The sequence below is a fragment of the Bombina bombina genome, chromosome 2 (assembly GCF_027579735.1).
Source record: "Bombina bombina isolate aBomBom1 chromosome 2, aBomBom1.pri, whole genome shotgun sequence".
Lineage (NCBI taxonomy): Eukaryota > Metazoa > Chordata > Amphibia > Anura > Bombinatoridae > Bombina > Bombina bombina.
The window spans coordinates 190,294,478-190,319,002 of NC_069500.1; the positions used below are offsets into that span (position 1 = coordinate 190,294,478).

The window sequence follows — 24,525 nt, forward strand, 5'->3', positions numbered from 1 at the left end:
AACAGAATTTATGCTTACCTGATAAATTTCTTTCTCCTACGGTGTGTCCGGTCCACGGCCCGCCCTGGCTTTTAGTCAGGTTTAAATTTTTTATTTTCTTTACACTACAGTCACCACGGCACCTTATAGTTTCTCCTCTTTCTCCTAACCGTCGGTCGAATGACTGGGGGGCGGAGCCGGAGGGGGGGGGGGCTATATGGACAGCTCTTGCTGTGTGCTCTCTTTGCCATTTCCTGTAGGGGAAGAGAATATCCCACAAGTAAGGATGAAGCCGTGGACCGGACACGCCGTAGGAGAAAGAAATTTATCAGGTAAGCATAAATTCTGTTTTTGTGGGCCAGGGAGCCATTGGTCTGATGATACTGTTGTATCTTTGAGAGAGAGAGAAAAGGTGACAAAATGGATGTGTTTCCCCCACCTTGAAGCATGGTGAAGTTGTAATCTGTCGGGGGTGCTTTGTGAGGGACATTGCTGGTAATTTAGTAGAATTAACCAACATGACTACAACAACATTCTGCTGCTTCACACCATCCGGTCTAGTTTGCACTTAGTTGGGCCGTTTTCCTTCTTAATATGTGGAGAGGCCATGGCTTCATTCACTACTTGTGGAAATACAGAACCTGGCCACCAGGAAGAGGCAAAGACACCCCAGCCAAAGGCTTAAACTCCCCCCCCCCCACACACTCCCCTCATCCCCCAGTCATTCTTTGCCTTTCGTCACAGAGTGTCGGAAGATTCGGAGTAGTCTCTTAGGGAGGGTAGTACCCTTCGGTATGGGACTGGAGTTTTAAGTAGTCTTGTCGTCCTCTCAGTGAGAGCATTGACGAATGTTAGGGTCTGGAGATGCAGGGAGAGTCTTTCTGCGAAACCATCCAGACTCGTATTAACTCCTAAGCAATCAGTGTTGACGAGTTTCGCTGCCTGCTTCTATCACTCAAGTCCATTTCAGGTGCGATGCTACAAGACTGTCAAACTTGAGAGGTTGTGTGTCTGTTCCACGGCGTTGATTCCGGTAAGATCGTTTCATTTTATACTCTTATGATAACGCAAGCAGACAGGGTCACAGTGTGACTCCTTTTATCTGTATGGCATCAAAGGTTAATATCTCCGGAAGGGGATTATTGAACAGGGGGGATTTACACATAATTTGCTTTATTATGTTTTATGCTGCAACATGTGTGAGATAAGGCTCAGGGAGATGTTGGAACATTCAGGTTTTACTTTTGTTTTAGGATAACTGTGTGGCCTGTTAGGTGTGTCACGCTTATTCCAGGAGCAGGGGCTGTCCTGTATGGCACACCACGTGACCGGGTGTGGTCTCATTGATTTCCTCTTTCCTGACCGTGCGGTTTATAGGAGATGGTCTATCTTGAAAGCGCAAGCTATGGAGGACTCTGATACGTTAGAGGGTACTCCCACTTTACCTAAATTTAATACCTGTTTTTATTGTGTGGAGGCTACGATATACCCCCCTGCTCAATTATGTTCCACATGCCTTGATAAAGTACTTGTATCTAAGAAACCCAAGATGTTTAATACCACTGAGCCATCCACCTCTGAGGGTTCTCCATCCCGTGAGGTGCGTTCCCTGCAGTCCTCTCCTATTACTCAGGCAGCTTCCCATTGCACTGCTGATCCTTCTTCAGGAGGGGCCTTCTTAACGCCAGACTTTACTGAACAGCTGCAAACGGTAGGGTCTGCGGCCTTCAGTGTTTTACCTCGCCCTGCTAAGCGCAAGCAAAAGGTCAAATATTGCTAGTCTTTCCAGGGGTCATCTACCAACTTGTTGGATTTATCTGATACTAGATTATCTGCTGACGAGGACGCCTCTGATACTTTAGAGGATGCTCTTTCTGGGTCAGAAACTGCTGCCTCTAAACCTCCGGCTGCGGAGGAACCAGACTTTAGATTTAGGATCGAGCATTTACGCTTTCTGTTAAAAGAAGTGTTGGCTACTTTTAGAGGTTCCAGAACATAAATTACCATTACCATTACTTATATTCCTAAGCTCGATAAGGTTTATGAGGACAGGGTGGTGCCACAGACTTTCCTGGTTCCCGTAAAGATGGCAAATATTATTAAGAATGAACGGGAGAGACTTGGATCTTCTTTTTCCTCTTATTCCTTTAAGAATTTCTTTCCCGGTTTCGGACTCTCAATTAGAGTTGTGTGGTTCCGTCCCTAAGGTGGATAGAGCTATCTCCACGCTTGCTAAGCGTACTACTATCCCGCTTGAGGATAGTTAGTTTAAGAAGTCCATGGATAAGAAGCTAGAAACTCTGTTAAGAAAGATGTTTCAGCACACAGGGTATTTGTTTCAACCTGCAGCGGCGGTTGCTGCGGTGGCTGGAGCTGCTACCTATTGTTGCAACTCTCTATCGGAGATGATCGAGGTGGAAACTCCCCTTGACAGGATCCAGGAAAGAATTAAGGCCTTGAGGGTAGCTAATTCTTTTATCTGCGATGCCAATATGCAGATCATTTGCCTGAATGCCAACACAACAGGTTTTTCTGTTCTAGCCCTTAGGGAACTCTGGCTGAAGTCTTGGTCTGCAGACATGACTTCAAAATCTAGATTACATTCCCTTCCATTTAAGGGGAAGATTCTTTTCGATCCAGACCTTGACTTAATCATATCCACGGGCACTGGGGGCAAAGGTGCCTTTCAACTGCAGATTAAGAAGAATAAACCTAAAGGACAGGGTCCTAATTTTCGTCCCTTTCAATTGGATAAATCCCAATGCCAGCAGCCTTTCACGAAGCCTGAACAGTCCAAGGGAACTTGGAAACCATCTCAATCTTGAAATAAATTCAAGCAGAACAAGAAGCCCGCCGAAACAAATCAGCATTAAGGGACGGCCCCAATATGTTGCTGGATTGTGTTGGGGGCAGACTATCTCTTTTTGTGGAGGCTTGGCTTGGGGACGTAAAAGACCCTTGGGTTCTGGAGGTCATCGCACAAGGTTACAGGATAGGTTTCAAATCTCATCCACATAGGGGCAGATTCCTCTTATCAAACCTGTCTTCAAGACCAGAAGAACGAGAAGCTTTTCTAGGGTGCGTGAGGGATCTCTCTCCTCCCTGGGAGTAATTTTGCCGGTACCTCTAGCAGAGAGAGGTTTGGGGTACTACTCGAACCTTTTTGTGGTCCCAAAGGAGGAGGGTACATTTTCGCCCGATTCTGGACCTAAAGTGCTAAAACAAGTTCTTGTCGGTCCCATCGTTCAAGATGGAGTCGATAAGGTCTATTCTGCCCTTAGTTCAAGATGGACAGTTCAGGACTACAATAGACTTGAAGGATGCTTACCTTCATGTGCCAATACACATGGATCACTTCAAGTTCTTAAGATTCGCGTTTCTGGACCAGCACTTCCAGATTGTTGCTCTTCCATTTGGTCTAGCTACTGCCCCAAGAGTTTTTTCTGGGGGCTCTGCTCGCAGTGACAAGTTCCATACTTGGACGACATCCTGGTTCAGGCTCCGTCCTGTCGGCTGGCAGAGGACCGTTCTAGGGCTCTTCTTCGATCTCATGGATGGAAGATAAACTTAGGAAAGAGTTCTCTGGTTCCCAGTACCAGGGTGGAAATCCTGGGTACGATAATAGATTCCATATCCATGAGGATATTTATTACAGACCAGAGACGTTGCAAAATTACTTCCAATTGTCTTGCCCTTCAGACTTCCTTAAGGCCTTCTGTGGCCCGGTATATGGAGGTAATTGGACTCATGGTGTCCAGCATAGATGTCATCCCATTCGCCAAATTTCATCTCAGACCTCTTCAGCTTTGCATGCTGAGGCAGTGGAACGGCGACCACTCGGATCTGTCTCAACAGATTTCTCTGGACAACCAGTCAAGAGAATCGCTTTCTTGGTGGCTCTGTCCAGATCACCTGTCCCAAGGGACATCCTTCTTGAGACCATCCTGGGAGATTGTGACTACAGACGCAAGTCTATCAGAACGAGGAGCTGTTTGGGGTGCCAGGAAGGCACAGGGCCTGTGGACTCGAGAGGAATCTCTCCTCCCGATCAACATTTTGTAACTTTGAGCGATCTTCAATGCTCTGAAGGCTTGGCCTCTTATGGGTTCTTCCCAGTTTATCAGATTCCAATCAGACAACATAACTTCGGTGGCTTACATCAACCATCAGGGGGGAACCAGGAGCTCCCTAGTAATGAGGGAAGTATCTCGGATTCTGGAATGGGCGAAGGCCTACAACTGCTCGCTGTCAGCGATCCACATTCCGGGTGTGGACAACTGGGAATAAGTTTTTCTCAGCAGACAATAGTTTCATCCGGGGGAATGGTGTCTCCATTCCGAGGTGTTTGCGGAGATTTGCAACAGATGAAGAAAGCCGGAGATAGATCTCATGGCATCCTGACTCAATAACAAGCTACCCAGATACGGGTCGTGGTCCAGGGATCCTCAGGCAGAGCTGATAGATGCATTAGCAGTGCCTTGGAGGTTCAGCATAGTTTAAATTTTTCTACTGTTACCACTTCTCCCTCGTGTAGTGGCCCGCATCAAGCAGGAGCAAGCTTCGGCTATTCTAATTGCTCTGTTGTGGCCGCGAAAGATGTGTTTCGCGGCCCTGGTGGGGATGTCTTCATCTCCTCCATGGAGGTTACCTTGTCGCAAGGGATATGCTGGAACAGAGTCCTTTCTCCAACATAGGTGTGTCCGGTCCACGGCGTCATCCTTACTTGTGGGATATTCTCTTCCCCAACAGGAAATGGCAAAGAGCCCAGCAAAGCTGGTCACATGATCCCTCCTAGGCTCCGCCTTCCCCAGTCATTCTCTTTGCCGTTGCACAGGCAACATCTCCACGGAGATGGCTCAGAGTTTTTTGGTGTTTAAATGTAGTTTTTATTCTTCTATCAAGAGTTTGTTATTTTAAAATAGTGCTGGTATGTACTATTTACTCTGAAACAGAAAAGAGATGAAGATTTCTGTTTGTAAGAGGAAAATGATTTTAGCAACCGTTACTAAAATCGAGGGCTGTTTCCACACAGGACTGTTGAGAGGAATTAACTTCAGTTGGGGGAAACAGTGAGCAGACTTTGGCTGCTTGAGGTATGACACATTTCTAACAAGACTTGGTAATGCTGGAAGCTGTCATTTTCCCTATGGGATCCGGTAAGCCATTTTCTTAATTTTCAATATAAGAATAAAAGGGCTTCACAAGGGCTTTAAAGACTGGTAGACATTTTTCTGGGCCAAAACGATTACTTTAGGCAGCCTCCTGAAAGAATCGCAGCTCATTCCACTAGGGCTGTGGCTTCCACATGGGCCTTCAAGAACGAGGCTTCTGTTGATCAGATATGTAAGGCAGCGACTTGGTCTTCACTGCACACTTTTACCAAATTTTACAAATTTGATACTTTTGCTTCTTCTGAGGCTATTTTTGGGAGAAAGGTTTTGCAAACCGTGGTGCCTTCCATCTAGGTGACCTGATTTGCTCCCTCCCATCATTCGTGTCCTAAAGCTTTGGTATTGGTTCCCACAAGTAAGGATGACGCCGTGGACCGGACACACCTATGTTGGAGAAAACAGAATTTATGTTTACCTGATAAATTACATTCTCCAACGGTGTGTCCGGTCCACGGCCCGCCCTGGTTTTTTAATCAGGTCTGATGATTTAATTTCTCTAACTACAGTCACCACGGTATCATATGATTTCTCCTATGCAAATATTCCTCCTTTACGTCGGTCGAATGACTGGGGAAGGCGGAGCCTAGGAGGGATCATGTGACCAGCTTTGCTGGGCTCTTTGCCATTTCCTGTTGGGGAAGAGAATATCCCACAAGTAAGGATGACGCCGTGGACCGGACACACCGTTGGAGAAAGTAATTTATCAGGTAAACATAAATTCTGTTTTTGTTCATCAGAATCTAGATTCTCTGAGGCTGACTGCGTGAAGATTGAACGCTTAGTCCTAGCCAAGAGAGGTTTTTCTGAGATAGTGATTGATACTCATTCAAGCTAGAAAGTCAGTCACCCGTTGCATCTATCATAAGGTGTGAAGGACCAACTTTATTCTTGTGTGAAGAGCGTGGATTCCCCTGGCATAAGGTCAAGGTGTCCAGGATTCTTTCCTTTCTCCAAGATGGTGTGGAGAAGGGACTTGCCGGTAGTTCCTTAAAGGGACAGATTTCGGCTCTATTTGTGTTATTGCACAATAGGCTCGCTGAGCTTTCTGATGTACAGTCTTTTGTTCAGGCTCTGTCTAGAATCATTCCTGTGTTTAGACCTACCGCTCCTCCTTGAAGCTTAAAGTGAATGTAAATTTTGATGCTAAAGTGCCTGGTTTTTAAAAATTCGATTAAAAATAGGGGCACTTTAATTAATCAAAATTTACATTTCAGTTGTTGTGAAAAAATCCTTACCTTTTAAACTTAACAGCCGCTCCAGCTTCCCCCGGTCGTCACAAGCCATTTGTGACGTCAGAAATGATGGATCGGTCATCCTCCAATCACGGCTGCCCCCCTCGGGGAATCGGTGGGTGTCTGATTCAACGCCGTTTGAACTATTGAAGGAAGCTGGATTCCTCATTTTAGACCCAGGAAGAGGCTTTGCAACGGGCAGAGGAAGCTGGAGCGGCTGTCGAGATTAAAAGTTAAGTATTTTTTCACAACACGAGTTAATTGTAAATTTTGATGAATTAAAGTGACTCTGTTTTTAATCAAATTTTTAAATCTAGTTCTTGAGGTTTTGCAGAGGGCTCCTTTTGAGCCTATGCATTCGGTTGACCTTAAATTACTGTTGTAGAACGTCTTTTTTTTCTACTGGCTATTGCTTCGGCACGCAGAGTCTCTGAGATGGCGGTCTTGCAATGTGAGCCTCCTTACCTGGTTTTTCATGCTGATCAGGCTGTTCTTCGTACTGGGTTGGGTTTTCTCCCTAAGGTTGTGTCTGATCGCAACATAAATCAGGAGATTGTGGTTCCTTCCTTGTGTCCCAAGCCTCCTCCTTCGAAGGAACGATTACTTCATAATTTAGATGTGGTTCGGGCTTTGCAATTCTATCTTCAGGCTACAAAGGAATTTAGACAGACTTCGTCCTTGTTTGCTGTCTATTCTGGGAAGCGTAGAGGGCAGAAGGCTTCTTCCACTTCCCTATCTTTTTGGTTGAGGAGCATTATTCGCTTGGCATATGAATCAGCGGGACATAAGCCTCCTCATAGGATTACGGCTCAATCAACTCTAGCTGTGGCTTCGTCCTGGTCCTCCTTACATACCTTTTTAAAAATTTGACGTTTTTGCTTCGGCTGAAGCAGCTTTTGGGAGAAAGGTTTTGCAGTCTTTGGTGCCCTCAGATTAGGGCCCGCCTCTCTTTTTACCATCCCGTTTTAATTCAGTGTCCTCTAGAGCTTGAGTATATGTTTCCCACAAGTAATGAATGAAGCCGTGGACTCTCCTCATATTAAAAAAGAATACATAAATTATGCTTACCAGATAATTTCCTTTCCTTCTGTATATTGGGAGAACCTACGTTTTTGTTATTCTTCTTATATTTCTCCTACTGTTCCTTGTTCCCTTGGCAAAATGACTGGGGGATGAGGGGAGTGGGGGAGTTATTTAAGCCTTTGGCTGGGGTGTCTTTGCCTCCTCCTGGTGGCCAGATTCTGTATTCCCACAAGTAATGAATGAAGCCGTGGACTCTCTTCATAGAGAAGGAAAGAAAATTATCTGGTAAGCATAATTTATGGGTTTTTTTGTTTTTCAAGAGGATAATGCCTCAAACACACTTTTTTGCTATGTAAGCGCTATTTGACAAAGGAGAGCGATAGGCGACTGTGGAGGCCAAGTCATCTGATACCGCACTATAACTTAAAAGCAATAGAGATGGTTTCTAATGAGTATTACAGGAAAGTGATGGAAAAAGCAACCTGGCATTTATGGAACTTCCCATCCCAGGTCACTACCTATATGAAGTTGGTTAAGAGAATGCGAAGAGTGTGCAACGCTATTATCATGACAAACTTTATAGAATCTAAAACAGTTTTGTTGTGTTTAACCTGTTTCTTGTACATTCATATTTGTATTTCATAGTTTTGATGACTTTACTGTTATTCTAAAATGTGGAAAAATTTGACAGGCTCTTTATTCATATATTAAGAGTATTAATATCCTTATTGAAATTACATAGACTTCTAAAATTAGCATCATAGACCAAAGCTTCTACGGAACTTAATAAAAGCATTTTACTGTCGATTTTTGTCCACTTTAATGTGTTTCCAATGCATTGTTTTTAATGCTAGAGTGTATTGAATCAGTTTTATCATCACTCCTTTACCTTTATTTTGCCACTTAAAATAGCTAATTTTTCCATTTAAAACCAACACATTTACTGAAAATATAAATATTTTAGTATTCTCTATTAAAAAAGCTACATGAACAAGTGGTAACAAGCAGCAATCAAGTTCCCAGTGGGGGTGGAAGATTTCTTTTCAATTGCTCTCTCTAAGGGTCAGATGAGCTAAAGATCTCCTCTCTGGTTAGCCTGAGAGCTGTTTATCTCACTATGCAGGGTTTTGCTTTTGAAAGATTGAAACCTGCAATACAATATAATGCTTAAAAATAAAAAAACTATCAAAGATTTTGCTTGATTTCTCTCCATGCACAGGTTTCTTTTTTTTTTTTTGATCATCAAGCCCTAAATGTTGGCCATTGTGTATCTATGGAGAGTTAAGATAAGGAGGCCTTAATGTATAAAGATACATTAAACCAGGATGGCGGCTATATCTGCATGCTCAGCCCATTTTAAATGGGCATGTTAATGAGAACAATGGATTGAGAACATATCTATAATACAAAATAAAGGAGCAATTTCATATATATTTTATACTCAACAGTCCTGGTCTTAATAATTCTCTCTGCAGTAAAATAAATCATCAGAACTTGTGCTATGTGTTTCTTTGCAGGGAGAAAATTAAAACCAGGACTGTTGGTGGTTTAAGACTGGTGTTGGACAGTCCTGAGTTAAACTAAAGTCAACTCCATATCCGCAATACACAGCGCCTCCTGAGCTGAACGGGGTTGGTGGGTATGACCGTATGGGAATCCTGATTTATTCAGAAGCCATCTTCAGCTCCAGACCAGTATTTGCCGATCTTGAACTGACTTGTTTTTAACCCCTTTGCAGTAGGGAAGTTATTGTGCACTAGCACTTATGTCACTTTTAACTTTGACTTGCATTTATGTGTGCTTCGGATCTAGGGAACAATTTAACTTAATAAAACATGTTTTTTTTTTGTTTTTCCCTTTAGCCCCATGAATTTGATGAGTGTCGCTTTGATATCAGTGTTAATGACAGTGTTTGGTACCTACGGGCTCAAGACCCTGATCATCGGCAGAGATGGATAGATGCTATCGAGCTACATAAGGTAAAATGGGGGAAAAAGTGCTGTTTAAGAAGGTTCTCTTTAATTTGTGTAAGAGGAGAAAACAACCTGATTGTCAATGTTAATAATAGTCTGCTAATATAATACCAGCAAGCTTTTCTGTTTGCTAAATGCAGACATGCTACATAGTTTTTGCTGTCTCCCTGCTCCCAAAGAATTCAATTATTTTTTATGTTTCCAAGCCAAACCCATTACAGTAATGGGGATATTTAAGCTAATGCAGTGGTTTCACTGAGATTTGAGAATTAGAATATCTGTCTTTGACAGTTCTCAGTATCATGGGAAACCCTGAAGCTGCTAACACATTGTGACTTGCTTTTTCTTGGTGCTTTCACAAGCTCATTATGTTTGTAATCCTTTTGGTGTTCCCCAATGCCTTATATTCCCAACTCTTATCTGTGCACTACTTAATGGGATATACCAACGCCAGTTTTACATGCACTAATTCATTAGAGCTTATCATTTTCACATCACCGACACTATATAACTGTTTAACCCCTACAAAGGGGTTAAAAACACGAAAATCTACTTGGATCCAAAAGCATTGCAGCTCCAAAGCACAGCATAGTCATTAAATGGACATTCCAGCCAAATTTGGAATCCACATGGTTGTTTTTCAGTTTTGAATAGAAGCATTTTTAAAATATAAATGTATTGGCAAAAACACTTAATAAAAGCTATAGCTGATTCAAGTGTTTTTGAGTATGAACCATGCACCAGCATTACACAGCACTTGCTCAGATAACCGAAGGTGCTTGTACCATCTGGTAATGACTCAGTTTGTTAATTGCTGGCCTGATGCAAGCCCCACTGGCGCTCCAAGCAACTGCAGTATTTAAAATGCCGGTCCACTAAGTATATTTAGCTATGCTTCACATGCATGTGGAGAGAAAAATGTTAACACTAAAACAGTGATAACTTTTCGTAGAAGCATTTTTGACAATACATGTACTGTATATTGCAAATATGTTTCTATTAAAATATGTAATTCATCTATGTGCATTTAAAGTTTGATCGGAATGTCCCTTTAATTGGTGAGTCGTTGACTTCCGCTTCTGATTGGCTTAGCAGCCATTTTCTTTTTAGGAGCTGCAGTGCTACGGCTCTTGAGTGGGGCATTACATATTTGTTTAAACTTATAGTTTCCTAGAGTCAGTAATACAAAGATTACATGCTCTAACAAATTTAAAAGCATGCGTTTTTGCATTAGACTTAGATTTTCAGCATTTAGCATTATTCAGCCCTGATATGGAATCTGTAAAAGATCCACTAATAGACTATAAGCCACAGTGTACAAAAGCTGCAAAATGCGTATATGTAATATGAGTAAACTTTCTGAAGGCAGAAGTACTTCCAATACGTTTCTTGGCAATGAATTCCAAGCAGTATTGATGTTTAGTGGTTACATCAGTGTAAACCTGAATTGAGTGCCTTTCTATATATAACCATTATTTTATCCTATCATTACACAGGGCAGTAGTGTTCTTTTCAATATTCATAAAGCGGACTTGGTATGTCAAAGAGTATTGCTGAAAAAGATACAGGGTGGTGTCATGTCTTGTTTTTGGCCTTGTGATGCACATATGTTTCATATTCAACTTTACAGAAGGGTAAATCAAGGATCAATTTTATAGAGAAAATATTTGTTCTAGTTTTGGAGCTTTTATTGGCAAACATAACTTTTTGAGTCTTCTCATCTGTCATTTTTTTTGTCTATATAATGGAGGCTGTTTAAAAACAAGACAGGGGGTGGTTTAAGCATAATGTAGATAACGTTTTTAGTATCAGTACTTTTTAAATGGTATCATAAATCATCATGATGTACATTTTATGTAACCTGTATATCTTAAATGTTAAATAATTTTCATATTGCCCTATTGCTTGCTAGTATCTTTGTGTAAAACTCCCGCAAATACATAGTCCGCTTTAGATCAGCAATACATTGCCACTCCTGAGCTAAACAGGTCTGGGGGTTAGGGGCTACAAACATATGCAACTTCTGATTGGCTGAGAGGCCATGTTCAGCTTCAGATCAATAGTGTGTTATTGATCTGGAACTAATCCAAGGTTTTTTACTTTTCTCATGATGCTGTGTTTTAAAGGGTTATGAATCCCAAATGTTTCTTTCATGATTCAGATAGAGCATGCAATTTTAAACAACTTTTTAATTTACTTATATTATCACATTTTCTTTGTTCACTTTTATCCTTTGTTGAAAAGCAGGGGCGTTAACTTAGGAGACGACGCATTTCTGGAGCACTATAGAGCAACAGTTTTGCAAGAATTTTATGTTTGCAAGAGCACTAGATGGCAGCCCTATTTCCTGCCATTTAGTGCTTCAGATGCCTACCTCGGTATCTCCAACACAAATTATAATGGGAACAAAGCAAATTTGAGAATAGAAGTAAATTGGAATTTTTCTTAAAATGGAATGCTCTGTCTGAATCACAAACAAAAATAATTTGGATTTATATCAATTTTAAATGTCATTTGTCTATCTAATTGCTTCCTAAACATGTCTATCAAACCATTTACACTCTTTGAGGGCTACGTGTATAAGTAAAAAGGCTTTTTTGTATTTTATGATCCCAACGTCTTTATGAAGTTAACTGTATATTTAAGTACCCTGTAGATAGGATATAATGTGATGTGTTGTGTTTTTTTTTTTCTTTAAAATTGTGTACTGATACTTATTTCTTAAAATGTTGAGAATCCACTAGATCATTACTGCAGTAACCTCAGAGAAGAAGTTGCAATGTATAATGCCTAAACGTTTGTTTACATCGTATGACAGTTGCTCCGGTTTTTTTTAATACCAAGAAAACATTATTCTGAAAGTTTCTTTGGATGTTATCCTATAGAGGGCGTTCAGACAGATTTGTTTTTGGATGGGGTGTGATCTTGTTTCTGTCATGTCATTGGGTTCTATCTGCCAATTATTATGAAACCCTTGTAAGGGATATAAAAGTCTGTTTTATTGTTTTATAAAAAAAATCTCTCCAAGCAGTGGGTTATACTTAAAGGCATATGACACCCAAGAATGTTCTTTTGTCATTCAGTCAGAGCATACAATTTAAAAAAAAAAAAAAAGGTTTCCAATTTACTTAATTTTGATATTTCTCTTGTTAAGTGTGTTCAGTCCACGGGTCATCCATTACTTATGGGATATATTCTCCTTCCCAACAGGAAGTTGCAAGAGGATCACCCAAGCAGAGCTGCTATATAGCTCCTCCCCTCACATGTCATATCCAGTCATTCTCTTGCAACCCTCAACAGAGAAGGAGGTCACGAGAGGAGCTGGAGTTTTTACTTAACTATTCTTCAATCAAAAGTTTGTTATTTTAAATGGCACCGGAGTGTGCTGTTTTTCTATCTCAGGCAGTATTTGGAAGAAGAAACTGCCTGCGTTTTTTATCTATGATCTTAGCAGGCGTAACTAAGATCCACTGGCTGTTCTCGACATTCTGAGGAGTGGGGTAACTTCAGAAACTGGGAATAGCATGCAGGGTCCTCCGCAAATGAGGTATGTGCAGTACTTTATTTTCTGGGAATGGAATTGACTAAGAAAATACTGCTGTTACCGTATGATGTAAGTACAGCCTTAAATGCAGTAGTAGCAACTGGTATCAGGCTGATAAATGTATGCGCAGTAGAGTTATATTCTAGGGACTAGAATTTGACTGAGAAAATACTGTTAACACTGAAATAATACTTAAGCCTTCTCTGCAGTGGTAGCGACTGGTAGCAGGCTTAGTGATAGCTTTGCATGACATTGAAAAATGTTGTTTTTTAATAAAACGTTTACTGGCATGTTATTCGTTTTTGTGAGGTACTTTGGTGATAAATCGCTTTGGGCATGATTTTTTTCCACATGGCTGACATACTTTTCTGTATGGAAACCGTTATATCAGGGCTCCCACTGTTGTGATTGGAGTGGGAGGGCCCTTGTTTTAGCGCCTTGTTGCGCAGTTAAAATTATTGCACAGTCTTTCTGCTTCTTCCTCCTTGATCCAGGACGTCTCTAGAGAGCTCAGGGGTCTGCAAATTTCATTTGTGAGGGAAGTAATCAGTCACAGCAGATCTGTGACAGTGTGCTGACTGTGATTAAAAACGTTAAATCTTAATTGATATCTGTTTTATCCGTTTTGGGTATTGAGGGGTTAATCATCCTTTTGCTAATGGGTGCAATCCTCTGCTAATAATACTCTTCTTGTTAAGAATTGTTTACTTATATCTGTATTTGTGAAGCGCTGCAGCGTTTTTTTATATTGCTTGTAAACTTATTGAAAGTGATTTCCAAGCTTGTTAGTTTCATTGCTGAGTCTGTTTTAAACATGTCTGATTCGGAGGAAACTGTTTGTTCATCATGTTCAAAAGCCAATGTGGAGCCCAATAGAACAATATGTACCAATTGTATTGATATTGCTTTGAATAAAAGTCAATCTGTACCGATAAAGAAGCTATCTCCAGACAACGAGGGGGAAGTTATGCCGCCTAACTCTCCTCACGTGAGACACCTAGTACATCTAGGCCCTTACAAATCACTTTACATGATATGGCTAATGTTATGAAAGAAGTATTATATAATATGCCCAAATTAAGGGGCAAACGCGATAGCTCTGGGTTAAGGACAGAGCGCGCTGATGACACGAGAGCCATGTCTGATACTGCGTCACAAGTTGCAAAACATGAGGACGGTGAACTTCATTCTGTCGGTGACGGTTCTGATCCGGGGAGACTGGATTCAGAAATTTCAAATTTTAAATTTAAGCTTGAGAACCTCCGTGTGTTACTAGGGGAGGTATTAGCGGCTCTGAATGATTGCGACACGGTGGCAATTCCAGAGAAATTGTGTAGGTTGGATAGATACTATGCGGTACCGGTGTGTACTGACGTCTTTCCTATACCAAAAAGACTTACAGAAATTATTAGTAAGGAGTGGGATAGACCCGGTGTGCCTTTTTCCCCTCCCCCGATATTTAGAAAAATGTTTCCTATAGACGCCACCACACGAGACTTATGGCAGACGGTCCCTAAGGTGGAGGGAGCAGTTTCTACTTTAGCCAAGCGTACCACTATCCCGGTGGAGGATAGCTGTGCTTTCTCAGATCCAATGGATAAAAAATTAGAGGGTTATCTTAAGAAAATGTTTGTTCAACAGGGTTTTATATTGCAGCCTCTTTCATGCATTGCGCCTGTCACGGCTGCAGCGGCATTCTGGTTTGAGTCTCTGGAAGAGGCGATTCGCACAGAGCCGTTAGATGAGGCCTTGAGCAAAGTTTGAACCCTTAAGCAAGCTAATGCGTTTGCTTCAGATGCCGTAGTACATCTAACCAAACTTACGGCTAAAAATTCCGGATTCACCATACAGGCGCGCAGAGCGCTCTGGCTTAAATCCTGGTCAGCGGATGTAACTTCCAAATCTAAACTACTTAACATTCCTTTCAAAGGGCAGACCTTATTCGGGCCCGGCTTGAAGGAAATTATTGCTGACATTACGGGAGGTAAGGGCCACGCCCTTCCTCAGGACAGGGCCAAACCAAGGGCCAAACAGTCTAATTTTCGTGCCTTTCGTAACTTCAAGGCAGGAGCAGCATCGACTTCCTCCGCTCCAAAACAGGAAGGAACTACTGCTCGTTACAGACAAGGTTGGAAAGGCAACCAGTCATGGAACAAGGGCAAGCAGGCCAGAAAGCCTACTCCCGCCCCTAAGACAGCATGAAGTCAGGGCCCCCTATCCGGAGACGGATTTAGTCGGGGGCAGACTTTCTCTCTTTGCCCAGGCTTGGACAAGAGATGTGCAGGATCCCTGGACGTTAAAGATTATATCTCAGGGATACCTTCTGGACTTCAAAACCTCTCCTCCACAAGGGAGGTTCCATCTTTCGAGGTTATCGACAAACCTAGTAAAAAGAGAGGCATTTCTACAATGTGTACAAGACCTCTTAATCATGGGGGTGATCCACTCAGTTCCGCGATCGGAACAGGGACAAGGATTTTACTCAAATCTATTTGTGGTTCCCAAAAAAGAGGGAACCTTCAGACCAATCTTGGACTTAAAGATCTTAAACAAATTCCTAAGGGTACCATCGTTCAAGATGGAAACCATTCGAACCATCCTACCCATGATCCAAGAGGGTCAATATATGACCACGGTGGACTTAAAGGATGCTTACCTTCATATACCGATTCACAAAGATCATTATCGGTACCTGAGGTTTGCCTTTCTAGACAGGCATTACCAGTTTGTGGCTCTTCCCTTCGGGTTAGCCACGGCCCCGAGAATTTTTACGAAGGTTCTGGGCTCACTTCTGGCGGTACTAAGACCACGAGGCATAGCGGTGGCTCCGTACCTAGACGACATTCTGATACAAGCGTCAAGTTTTCAGAATGCAAAGTCTCATACAGAGATAGTTCTAGCATTTCTGAGGTCGCATGGGTGGAAAGTGAACGTGGAAAAGAGTTCTCTGTTACCACTCACAAGGGTTCCATTTCTAGGGACTCTTATAGATTCTGTAGAGATGAAGATTTACCTGACGGAGTCCAGGTTATCAAAGATTCTCAATGCTTGCCGTGTCCTTCATTCCGTTCCAAGCCCATCAGTAGCTCAGTGCATGGAGGTAATCGGCTTAATGGTTGCGGCAATGGACATAGTGCCATTTGCGCGCCTGCATCTCAGACCGCTGCAACTATGCATGCTCAGTCAATGGAACGGGGATTACTCAGATCTGTCCCCTTTGCTAAATCTGGACCAGGAGACCAGAGATTCGCTTCTCTGGTGGTTGTCACCGGTTCATCTGTCCAAAGGAATGACCTTTCGCAGGCCAGATTGGACGATTGTAACAACGGATGCCAGCCTTCTAGGCTGGGGAGCAGTCTGGAATTCCCTGAAGGCTTAGGGATCGTGGACTCAGGAGGAGAAACTCCTCCCAATAAACATTCTAGAATTAAGAGCAATATTCAATGCTCTTCTAGCTTGGCCTCAGTTAGCAAAGCTGAGGTTCATCAGATTTCAGTCGGACAATATCACGACTGTGGCTTACATCAATCATCAAGGGGGAACCAGGAGTTCCCTAGCGATGTTGGAAGTCTCAAAGATAATTCGCTGGGCAGAGTCTCACTCTTGCCACCTGTCAGCGATTCACATCCCAGGCGTAGAGAACTGGGAGGCGGATTTCCTAAGTCGCCAGACTTTTCATCCGGGAGAGTGGGAACTTCACCCGGAGGTATTTGCTCAACTGATTCGTCGTTGGGGCAAACCGGATCTGGATCTCATGGCATCTCGCCAGAACGCAAAGCTTTCTTGTTACGGATCCAGGTCCAGGGACCCGGGAGCGGTGCTGGTAGATGCATTAGCAGCCCCTTGGGTTTTCAACATAGCTTATGTGTTTCCATCATTTCCGTTGCTACCTCGGCTGATTGCCAGGATCAAACAGGAGAGGGCATCGGTAATTCTGATAGCGCCTGCGTGGCCACGCAGGACCTGGTATGCAGACCTAGTGGACATGTCGTCCTGTCCACCATGGTCTCTTCCTCTGAGGCAGGATCTTCTAATTCAGGGTCCTTTCAACCATCCAAACCTAATTTCTCTGAGGCTGACAGCCTGGAAATTGAACGCTTGATTCTATCAAAGCGTGGGTTTTCGGATTCGGTTATTGATACCTTAATACAGGCTCGGAAACCTGTGACATGAAGAATTTACCATAAGATATGGCGTAAATATTTATATTGGTGCGAATCCAAGAGTTACTCATGGAGTAAGGTTAGGATTCCTAGGATATTAGCTTTTCTACAAGAGGGTTTAGAAAAGGGTTTATCCGCTAGTTCGCTAAAGGGACAGATTTCAGCTCTGTCTATTCTTTTACACAAGCGTCTGGCAGAGCATCCAGACGTCCAGGCCTTTTGTCAGGCTTTGGCTAGAATTAAGCCTGTGTTTAAAGCTGTTGCTCCTCCGTGGAGCTTAAACTTGGTTCTTAAAGTTCTTCAGGGTGTTCCGTTTGAGCCCCTTCATTCCATTGATATTAAGCTTTTATCTTGGAAAGTTTTGTTTTTGATGGCTATTTCCTCGGCTCGAAGAGTCTCTGAGTTATCTGCCTTACATTGTGATTCTCCTTATCTGATCTTTCATTCAGACAAGGTAGTTCTGCGTACTAAGCCTGGGTTTTTACCTAAGGTGGTTTCTAACAGGAATATCAATCAAGAGATTGTTGTTCCATCATTATGTCCTAATCCTTCTTCAAAGAAGGAACGTCTTTTGCATAATCTAGACGTGGTCCGTGCTCTGAAGTTCTACTTACAGGCAACTAAAGATTTTCGACAAACTTCTTCTCTGTTTGTCGTTTACTCTGGACAGAGGAGAGGTCAAAAGGCTTCGGCTACCTCTCTCTCTTTTTGGCTTCGTAGCATAATACGTTTAGCCTATGAGACTGCTGGACAGCAGCCTCCTGAAAGAATTACAGCTCATTCCACCAGAGCTGTGGCTTCCACCTGGGCCTTTAAGAATGAGGCCTCTGTTGAACAGATTTGCAAGGCTGCAACTTGGTCTTCACTTCATACTTTTTCCAAATTTTACAAATTTGACACTTTTGCTTCTTCGGAGGCTGTTTTTGGGAGAAAGGTTCTACAGGCAGTGGTTCCTTCTGTTTAATGTTCCTGCCTTGTCCCTCCCATCATCCGTGTACTTAGCTTTGGTATTGGTATCCCATAAGTAATGGATGACCCGTGGACTGAACACACTTAACAAGAGAAAACATAATTTATGCTTACCTGATAAATTTATTTCTCTTGTAGTGTGTTCAGTCCACGGCCCGCCCTGTCTTTTTTAGGCAGGTTCTAAATTTTAAAATTATAACTCCAGTCACCACTGCACCTTATAGTTTCTCCTTTCTCGTCTTGTTTCGGTCGAATGACTGGATATGACATGTGAGGGGAGGAGCTATATAGCAGCTCTGCTTGGGTGATCCTCTTGCAACTTCCTGTTGGGAAGGAGAATATATCCCATAAGTAATGGATGACCTGTGGACTGAACACACTACAAGAGAAATAAATTTATCAGGTAAGCATAAATTATGTTTTTTCTTTGTTGAAGATATACCTAGGTAGGTGTGTAGAGCGCTACATGGCAGGAAGAAGTGTTGTCATCTAGTGCTCTTGCAAATGGATAATATTCTGGTAAACTGCTGCCTTATATTGCTCAAGACATGTGCACATCCTTGCTTTTCAACAAAGATTCCAAGAGTACAAAGAAAAATTGATAAAGGAAGTAAATTAGAAAGTTGTTTAAATTGCATGTTTTATCGAAATCATGAATTAAAAAAATGAATTCCCTGTCCCTTTATTAAAAAATCATTGCTATATGTATTTATGATTTGTTTAGGGTCTGTTACATTCTGTCGCACATGGTGGCTGGTGTCTATACAGGAAGTCAATGCTAAAGGCAGTTGCTTAATCAGTCTAGAGGGAGTATCTGTAAGTCTTTTTGCTTTGATTTGGTCTCGCTGCTTTTGGTATGCGAATCTAGTTCATATGTCCAGTTGCCTTTTTTGGGTCTCTTCCTTTTGCATTTCAGATTTTTTTTTTTTTTGTCAAATCTCTACGCCTGTTGGCATGGAGATTGAATGAATAGTTCTTGAACAGAGAGGGTTCTCTGATTAAATGTGAAACAGGTCCCGACATCTTCCGATCACAGCTAAACCAACAGCGGAAGTGAACCTGCTGTGAGAAAGGTCACTCACAGTCCTCCAGTCTCTCACTGACTGCTATAGCAGCGGCGGAATCCAACCACAGAGAGTTCAAAGCAAAAGGGGGGAAAAGCAGGAACTACTAAGAGGTACTGAAATAAAATATTTAAAGTTAAAAAATCCAAAACTGGAACACACAGACATAAGACAGCAAGACGTATGACGCGTTTTGCACCCCCCTAGTGGCGCTTACTCATAGACATGATAGTTACATTCTAGATGCCCTTTATATGCAAATACCCTCTGTAAATTTAGCCAATCCAAAGCTAAAAACCAAAATATTTAATAACAAGCAATGAACCCATGTAAGTTCATATTAACAGGGACACAAGTGCAAGAAACAGATCCAGCTAAATAAATGACAAAATATAATTCTGAAAAAAACATTTCATACATACATTTTAAAATTTGAAGCCATACATGTGTATTCCTTTCTATAAACATAATTGCACAAAATATAAATACATAACATTGCAAAAAATGAATAGAATAAAAGATACATTTGATAGCAGTTTTGTGACACCTAACTAATAAATGAAGCATTAATATATGGGATATATGACATAAGTAAAGTATCACTTGACAGTACCTAGGTATGCCAAATACTTTAAGTAGGCATTAAAGGGACACTAAACCCAAATTTTTTTCTTTCATGATTCAGATAGAGCATGCAATTTTAAGCAACTTTCTAATTTACTTCTATAATCAATTTTTCTTCGTTCTCTTGCTATCTTTATTTGAAAAAAAGACATCTAAGCTAAAGACAGTCACATTTTGGTTCAGACCATGGACAGCACTTGTTTATTGGTGCTGTCCAATCAGCAAGGACAACCCAGGTTGTGAACCAAAAATGGGCCGGCATCTAAACTTACATTCTTGCTTTTCAAATAAAGATAGCAAGAGAATGAAGAAGATTGATAATAGGCGTAAATTAGAAAGTATGCACTATCTGAATCATGAAAGAAAAAATTCAAGTTCAGTGTTCCTTTAACTGTCAATGAAATAATGTCACACTCCTTTTTCATTCCCATTGGAAGACGTGTTTTTAGCTTTAACATCCAATAGAGGTTTTTTTTTTCTCTCCAAAATGTTGTATCTGTTGCTACCTCTAATGGGAACAATGGCTATATCAATGATTTGAAATGACATTCTAGCTAGGTTGGTAAAATGATAGCCATTAATGTGGTTGGCCACAGCAGAGTCTTTGTTATAATTGTTGATGTCTCTGGTGTGTTCACCAAATCTCTTCCTTATCTCCCTATGTATTGACACTGACAAAGGTTACAAGTGAGCAAGTAAATAAGAAATGTAAACAATATTAAACTTATATAATTATAACAAAGACTCTGCTGTGGCCAACCACTTTAATGGCTATCATTTTACCAACATAGCTAATATGTCAGTTCAAATCATTGATGTAGTCATCGTTCCCACTAGAGGTGGCAACAGATACAACATTTTGGAGAAAAAAGAACTCTAATGGATGTTAAAGCTAAAAACACGTCTTCCCATGGGAATGAATAAGGAGTGTGACATTATTATTACTTAATGTATTTGGCATACTTAGGTACTGTCAAGTGCCACTTTTTTATGTCATTTATCCCATATATTAATGCTTCATTTATAAGTTAGGTGTCCCAAATAGCTATTAAATGTATCTTTTCTTCTTTTCATTTTTTTGCAATGTTATGCATTTATATTTTTGTGCAATTATGCTTATAGAAAGGAATACACATGTATGGCTTGAATTTTTAAATTTATGTATGAAATGTTTTTTCCGAATTGCATTTTGTCATTTATTTAGCTGGATCTGTTTCTTGCACCAGTGCCCCTGTTAATCTGATCTCGCCTGTGTTCATTGCTTGTTTTTATATATCTTTGTTTTTGGCTTGGCTAAGTTTACACAGGGAATTTGCATAAAAAGGCATCTAGAGTGTACCTATCGTGTCTAAGTAAGCACCACTAGGGGGCGCGAAACGCGTCAGCAATCTTGCCTGTCTGTCTTGCTGTCTTATGTCTGTGTGTTCCAGTTTTTTATTTTTTAACTTTTGCTAATTTTAATATTTTATTTCAGTACCTCTTAGTAGTGCCTGCTTTTCCCCCTTTTGCTTAGGGTTCTCTGATTCTGTTATTGAGTCTCTGCTACAGGTTTGTGAGCCTGTATTCAGGAAGTTTTATTATAAGGGTTTATCTTTTTTTCCCTGCTCTTGTTTGCTCTTCATTGTTTCCTACCTCATTGGTATGGTTATACATCAGACTGTGTTGCAAGTGAGGTGGGAGGGGTTTCATAGAGTTCTGGGGTTTGGGAACCTGTGCCGCTTCCTAGTGGTTGGGAAGAGTAATTCCCAGGAGTAATGTAGCCACCAATAAGCAAGTGCTATCCAGGGTGCTGAACCTAAAATGGGCCGACTCCTACGCTTTATATTCCTGCTTTTTAAATAAAGATAGCAAGAGAACAAATTAAAATTCATAAGAGTAAATTAAAAAATTGCTTAAAATTGCATGTTCTGTCTGAATTATGAAAGAAATAATGGGTTTAGTATCCCTTTAAGCTTTCAATCATTACAAATTTGTTGCACTTTTTTTGTCCCTTTGATTAAATTGCTATGACGTGTCAAACACATTTCAAAAGTACATGAAAGGTGTTCTTGGCTGGCTCCTAAGCTTGCATTCCTACTTTTCAAATAAAGAGAACTAGAATTGATACTAGGAGTAAATTTGAACGTTGCTTAAAATTGCATGTTCTATCTGAATCATGAAAGAAAAGATTTGGGTTTCATATACCTTTTAAAAGCTCCTCCTTTTCCTACAGAGCACCACAATTATGGAATGACCTCCCTTACACTTTAAAAACTTCCCCAAGCCTAATATCCTTTAAGAGATCCCTCTCTGCATATCTCAAAACAGAATGCACCTGTCATGGTTGATTATATATTTCCTTCCTGTTCTATGTTAAATGTTTGCATATATTGTGTATTATTATTGTTTTTGTATTTTATTGTACACTATTGTATCAATGCAATGTTTTGTGGTCCCAGGACATACTTGAAAACGAGAGAAATCTCAATGTATCCTTTCTGGTAAAATTATTTTATAAATAAATAAAAGCAAGTAGTAATATTCTAGCAGTCGGCTCTCTCTGGCTCCTTTAGTTTATGTCATGCAGTGACTTCTTGAATTTACAAAGGAAAACAATAAAATTTCTCCAACATAGGTGTGTCCGGTCCACGGCGTCATCCTTACTTGTGGGATATTCTCTTCCCCAACAGGAAATGGCAAAGAGCCCAGCAAAGCTGGTCACATGATCCCTCCTAGGCTCCGCCTACCCCAGTCATTCTCTTTGCCGTTGTACAGGCAACATCTCCACAGAGATGGCTTAGAGTTTTTTAGTGTTTAACTGTAGTTTTTATTATTCAATCAAGAGTTTGTTATTTTGAAATAGTGCTGGTATGTACTATTTACTCAGAAACAGAAAAGAGATGAAGATTTCTGTTTGTATGAGAAAAATGATTTTAGCAACCGTCACTAAAATCCATGGCTGTTCCACACAGGACTGTTGAGAGCAATTAACTTCAGTTGGGGGAACAGTGTGCAGTCTCTTGCTGCTTGAGGTATGACACATTCTAACAAGACGATGTAATGCTGGAAGCTGTCATTTTCCCTATGGGATCCGGTAAGCCATGTTTATTCAGCAAGTAAATAAGGGCTTCACAAGGGCTTATTAAGACTGTAGACTTTTTCTGGGCTAAATCGATTCATTATTAACACATATTTAGCCTTGAGGAATCATTTTATCTGGGTATTTTGATATAATAATATCGGCAGGCACTGTATTAGACACCTTATTCTTTAGGGGCTTTCCCAAAGCATAAGCAGAGCCTCATTTTCGCGCCGGTGTTGCGCACTTGTTTTTGAGAGGCATGGCATGCAGTCGCATGTGAGAGGAGCTCTGATACTTAGAAAAGACTTTCTGAAGGCGTCATTTGGTATCGTATTCCCCTTTGGGCTTGGTTGGGTCTCAGCAAAGCAGATACCAGGGACTGTAAAGGGGTTAAAGTTCAAAACGGCTCCGGTTCCGTTATTTTAAGGGTTAAAGCTTCCAAATTTGGTGTGCAATACTTTTAAGGCTTTAAGACACTGTGGTGAAAATTTGGTGAATTTTGAACAATTCCTTCATGTTTTTTCGCAATTGCAGTAATAAAGTGTGTTCAGTTTAAAATTTAAAGTGACAGTAACGGTTTTATTTTAAAACGTTTTTTGTACTCTGTTATCAAGTTTATGCCTGTTTAACATGTCTGAACTACCAGATAGACTGTGTTCTGAATGTGGGGAAGCCAGAATTCCTATTCATTTAAATAAATGTGATTTATGTGATAATGACAATGATGCCCAAGATGATTCCTCAAGTGAGGGGAGTAAGCATGGTACTGCATCATTCCCTCCTTCGTCTACACGAGTCTTGCCCACTCAGGAGGCCCCTAGTACATCTAGCGCGCCAATACTCCTTACTATGCAACAATTAACGGCTGTAATGGATAATTCTGTCAAAAACATTTTAGCCAAAATGAACACTTATCAGCGTAAGCGCGGCTGCTCTGTTTTAGATACTGAAGAGCATGACGACGCTGTTAATAATATTTCCGAAGGGCCCCTAACCCAGTCTGATGGGGCCAGGGAAGTTTTGTCTGAGGGAGAAATTACTGATTCAGGGAACATTTCTCAACAGGCTGAACCTGATGTGATTGCATTTAAATTTAAGTTGGAACATCTCCGCATTCTGCTTAAGGAGGTATTATCCACTTTGGATGATTGTGACAAGTTGGTCATCCCAGAGAAACTATGTAAAATGGACAAGTTCCTAGAGGTGCCGGGGCTCCCAGAAGCTTTTCCTATACCCAAGCGGGTGGCGGACATTGTTAACAAGGAATGGGAAAGGCCCGGTATTCCTTTCGTCCCTCCCCCCATATTTAAAAAATTGTTTCCTATGGTCGACCCCAGAAAGGACTTATGGCAGACAGTCCCCAAGGTCGAGGGAGCGGTTTCCACTTTAAACAAACGCACCACTATACCCATAGAGGATAGTTGTGCTTTCAAAGATCCTATGGATAAAAAATTAGAAGGTTTGCTTAAAAAGATGTTTGTTCAGCAAGGTTACCTTCTACAACCAATTTCATGCATTGTCCCTGTCGCTACAGCCGCATGTTTCTGGTTCGATGATCTGATAAAGGCGGTCGATAGTGAGTCTCCTCCTTTTGAGGAGATTATGGACAGAATCAATGCTCTCAAATTGGCTAATTCTTTCACCCTAGACGCCACTTTGCAATTGGCTAGGTTAGCGGCTAAGAATTCTGGGTTTGCTATTGTGGCGCGCAGAGCGCTTTGG

The 24,525-nt window shown here is 41.2% G+C and overlaps 1 protein-coding gene across 4 annotated transcripts in view; it reads left to right on the top strand.

The window, feature by feature from the left end:
- CERT1 (ceramide transporter 1) overlaps positions 1-24,525 on the top strand; it is a 341,058-nt gene that overhangs the window by 72,308 nt on the left and 244,225 nt on the right. For all 4 annotated transcript variants that reach the window (XM_053701397.1, XM_053701398.1, XM_053701399.1 and 1 more), the window contains exon 3: positions 9,268-9,384. In XM_053701397.1, coding sequence (XP_053557372.1) covers positions 9,268-9,384 — 117 coding nt within the window. The remainder of the gene's footprint in view (positions 1-9,267; positions 9,385-24,525) is intronic.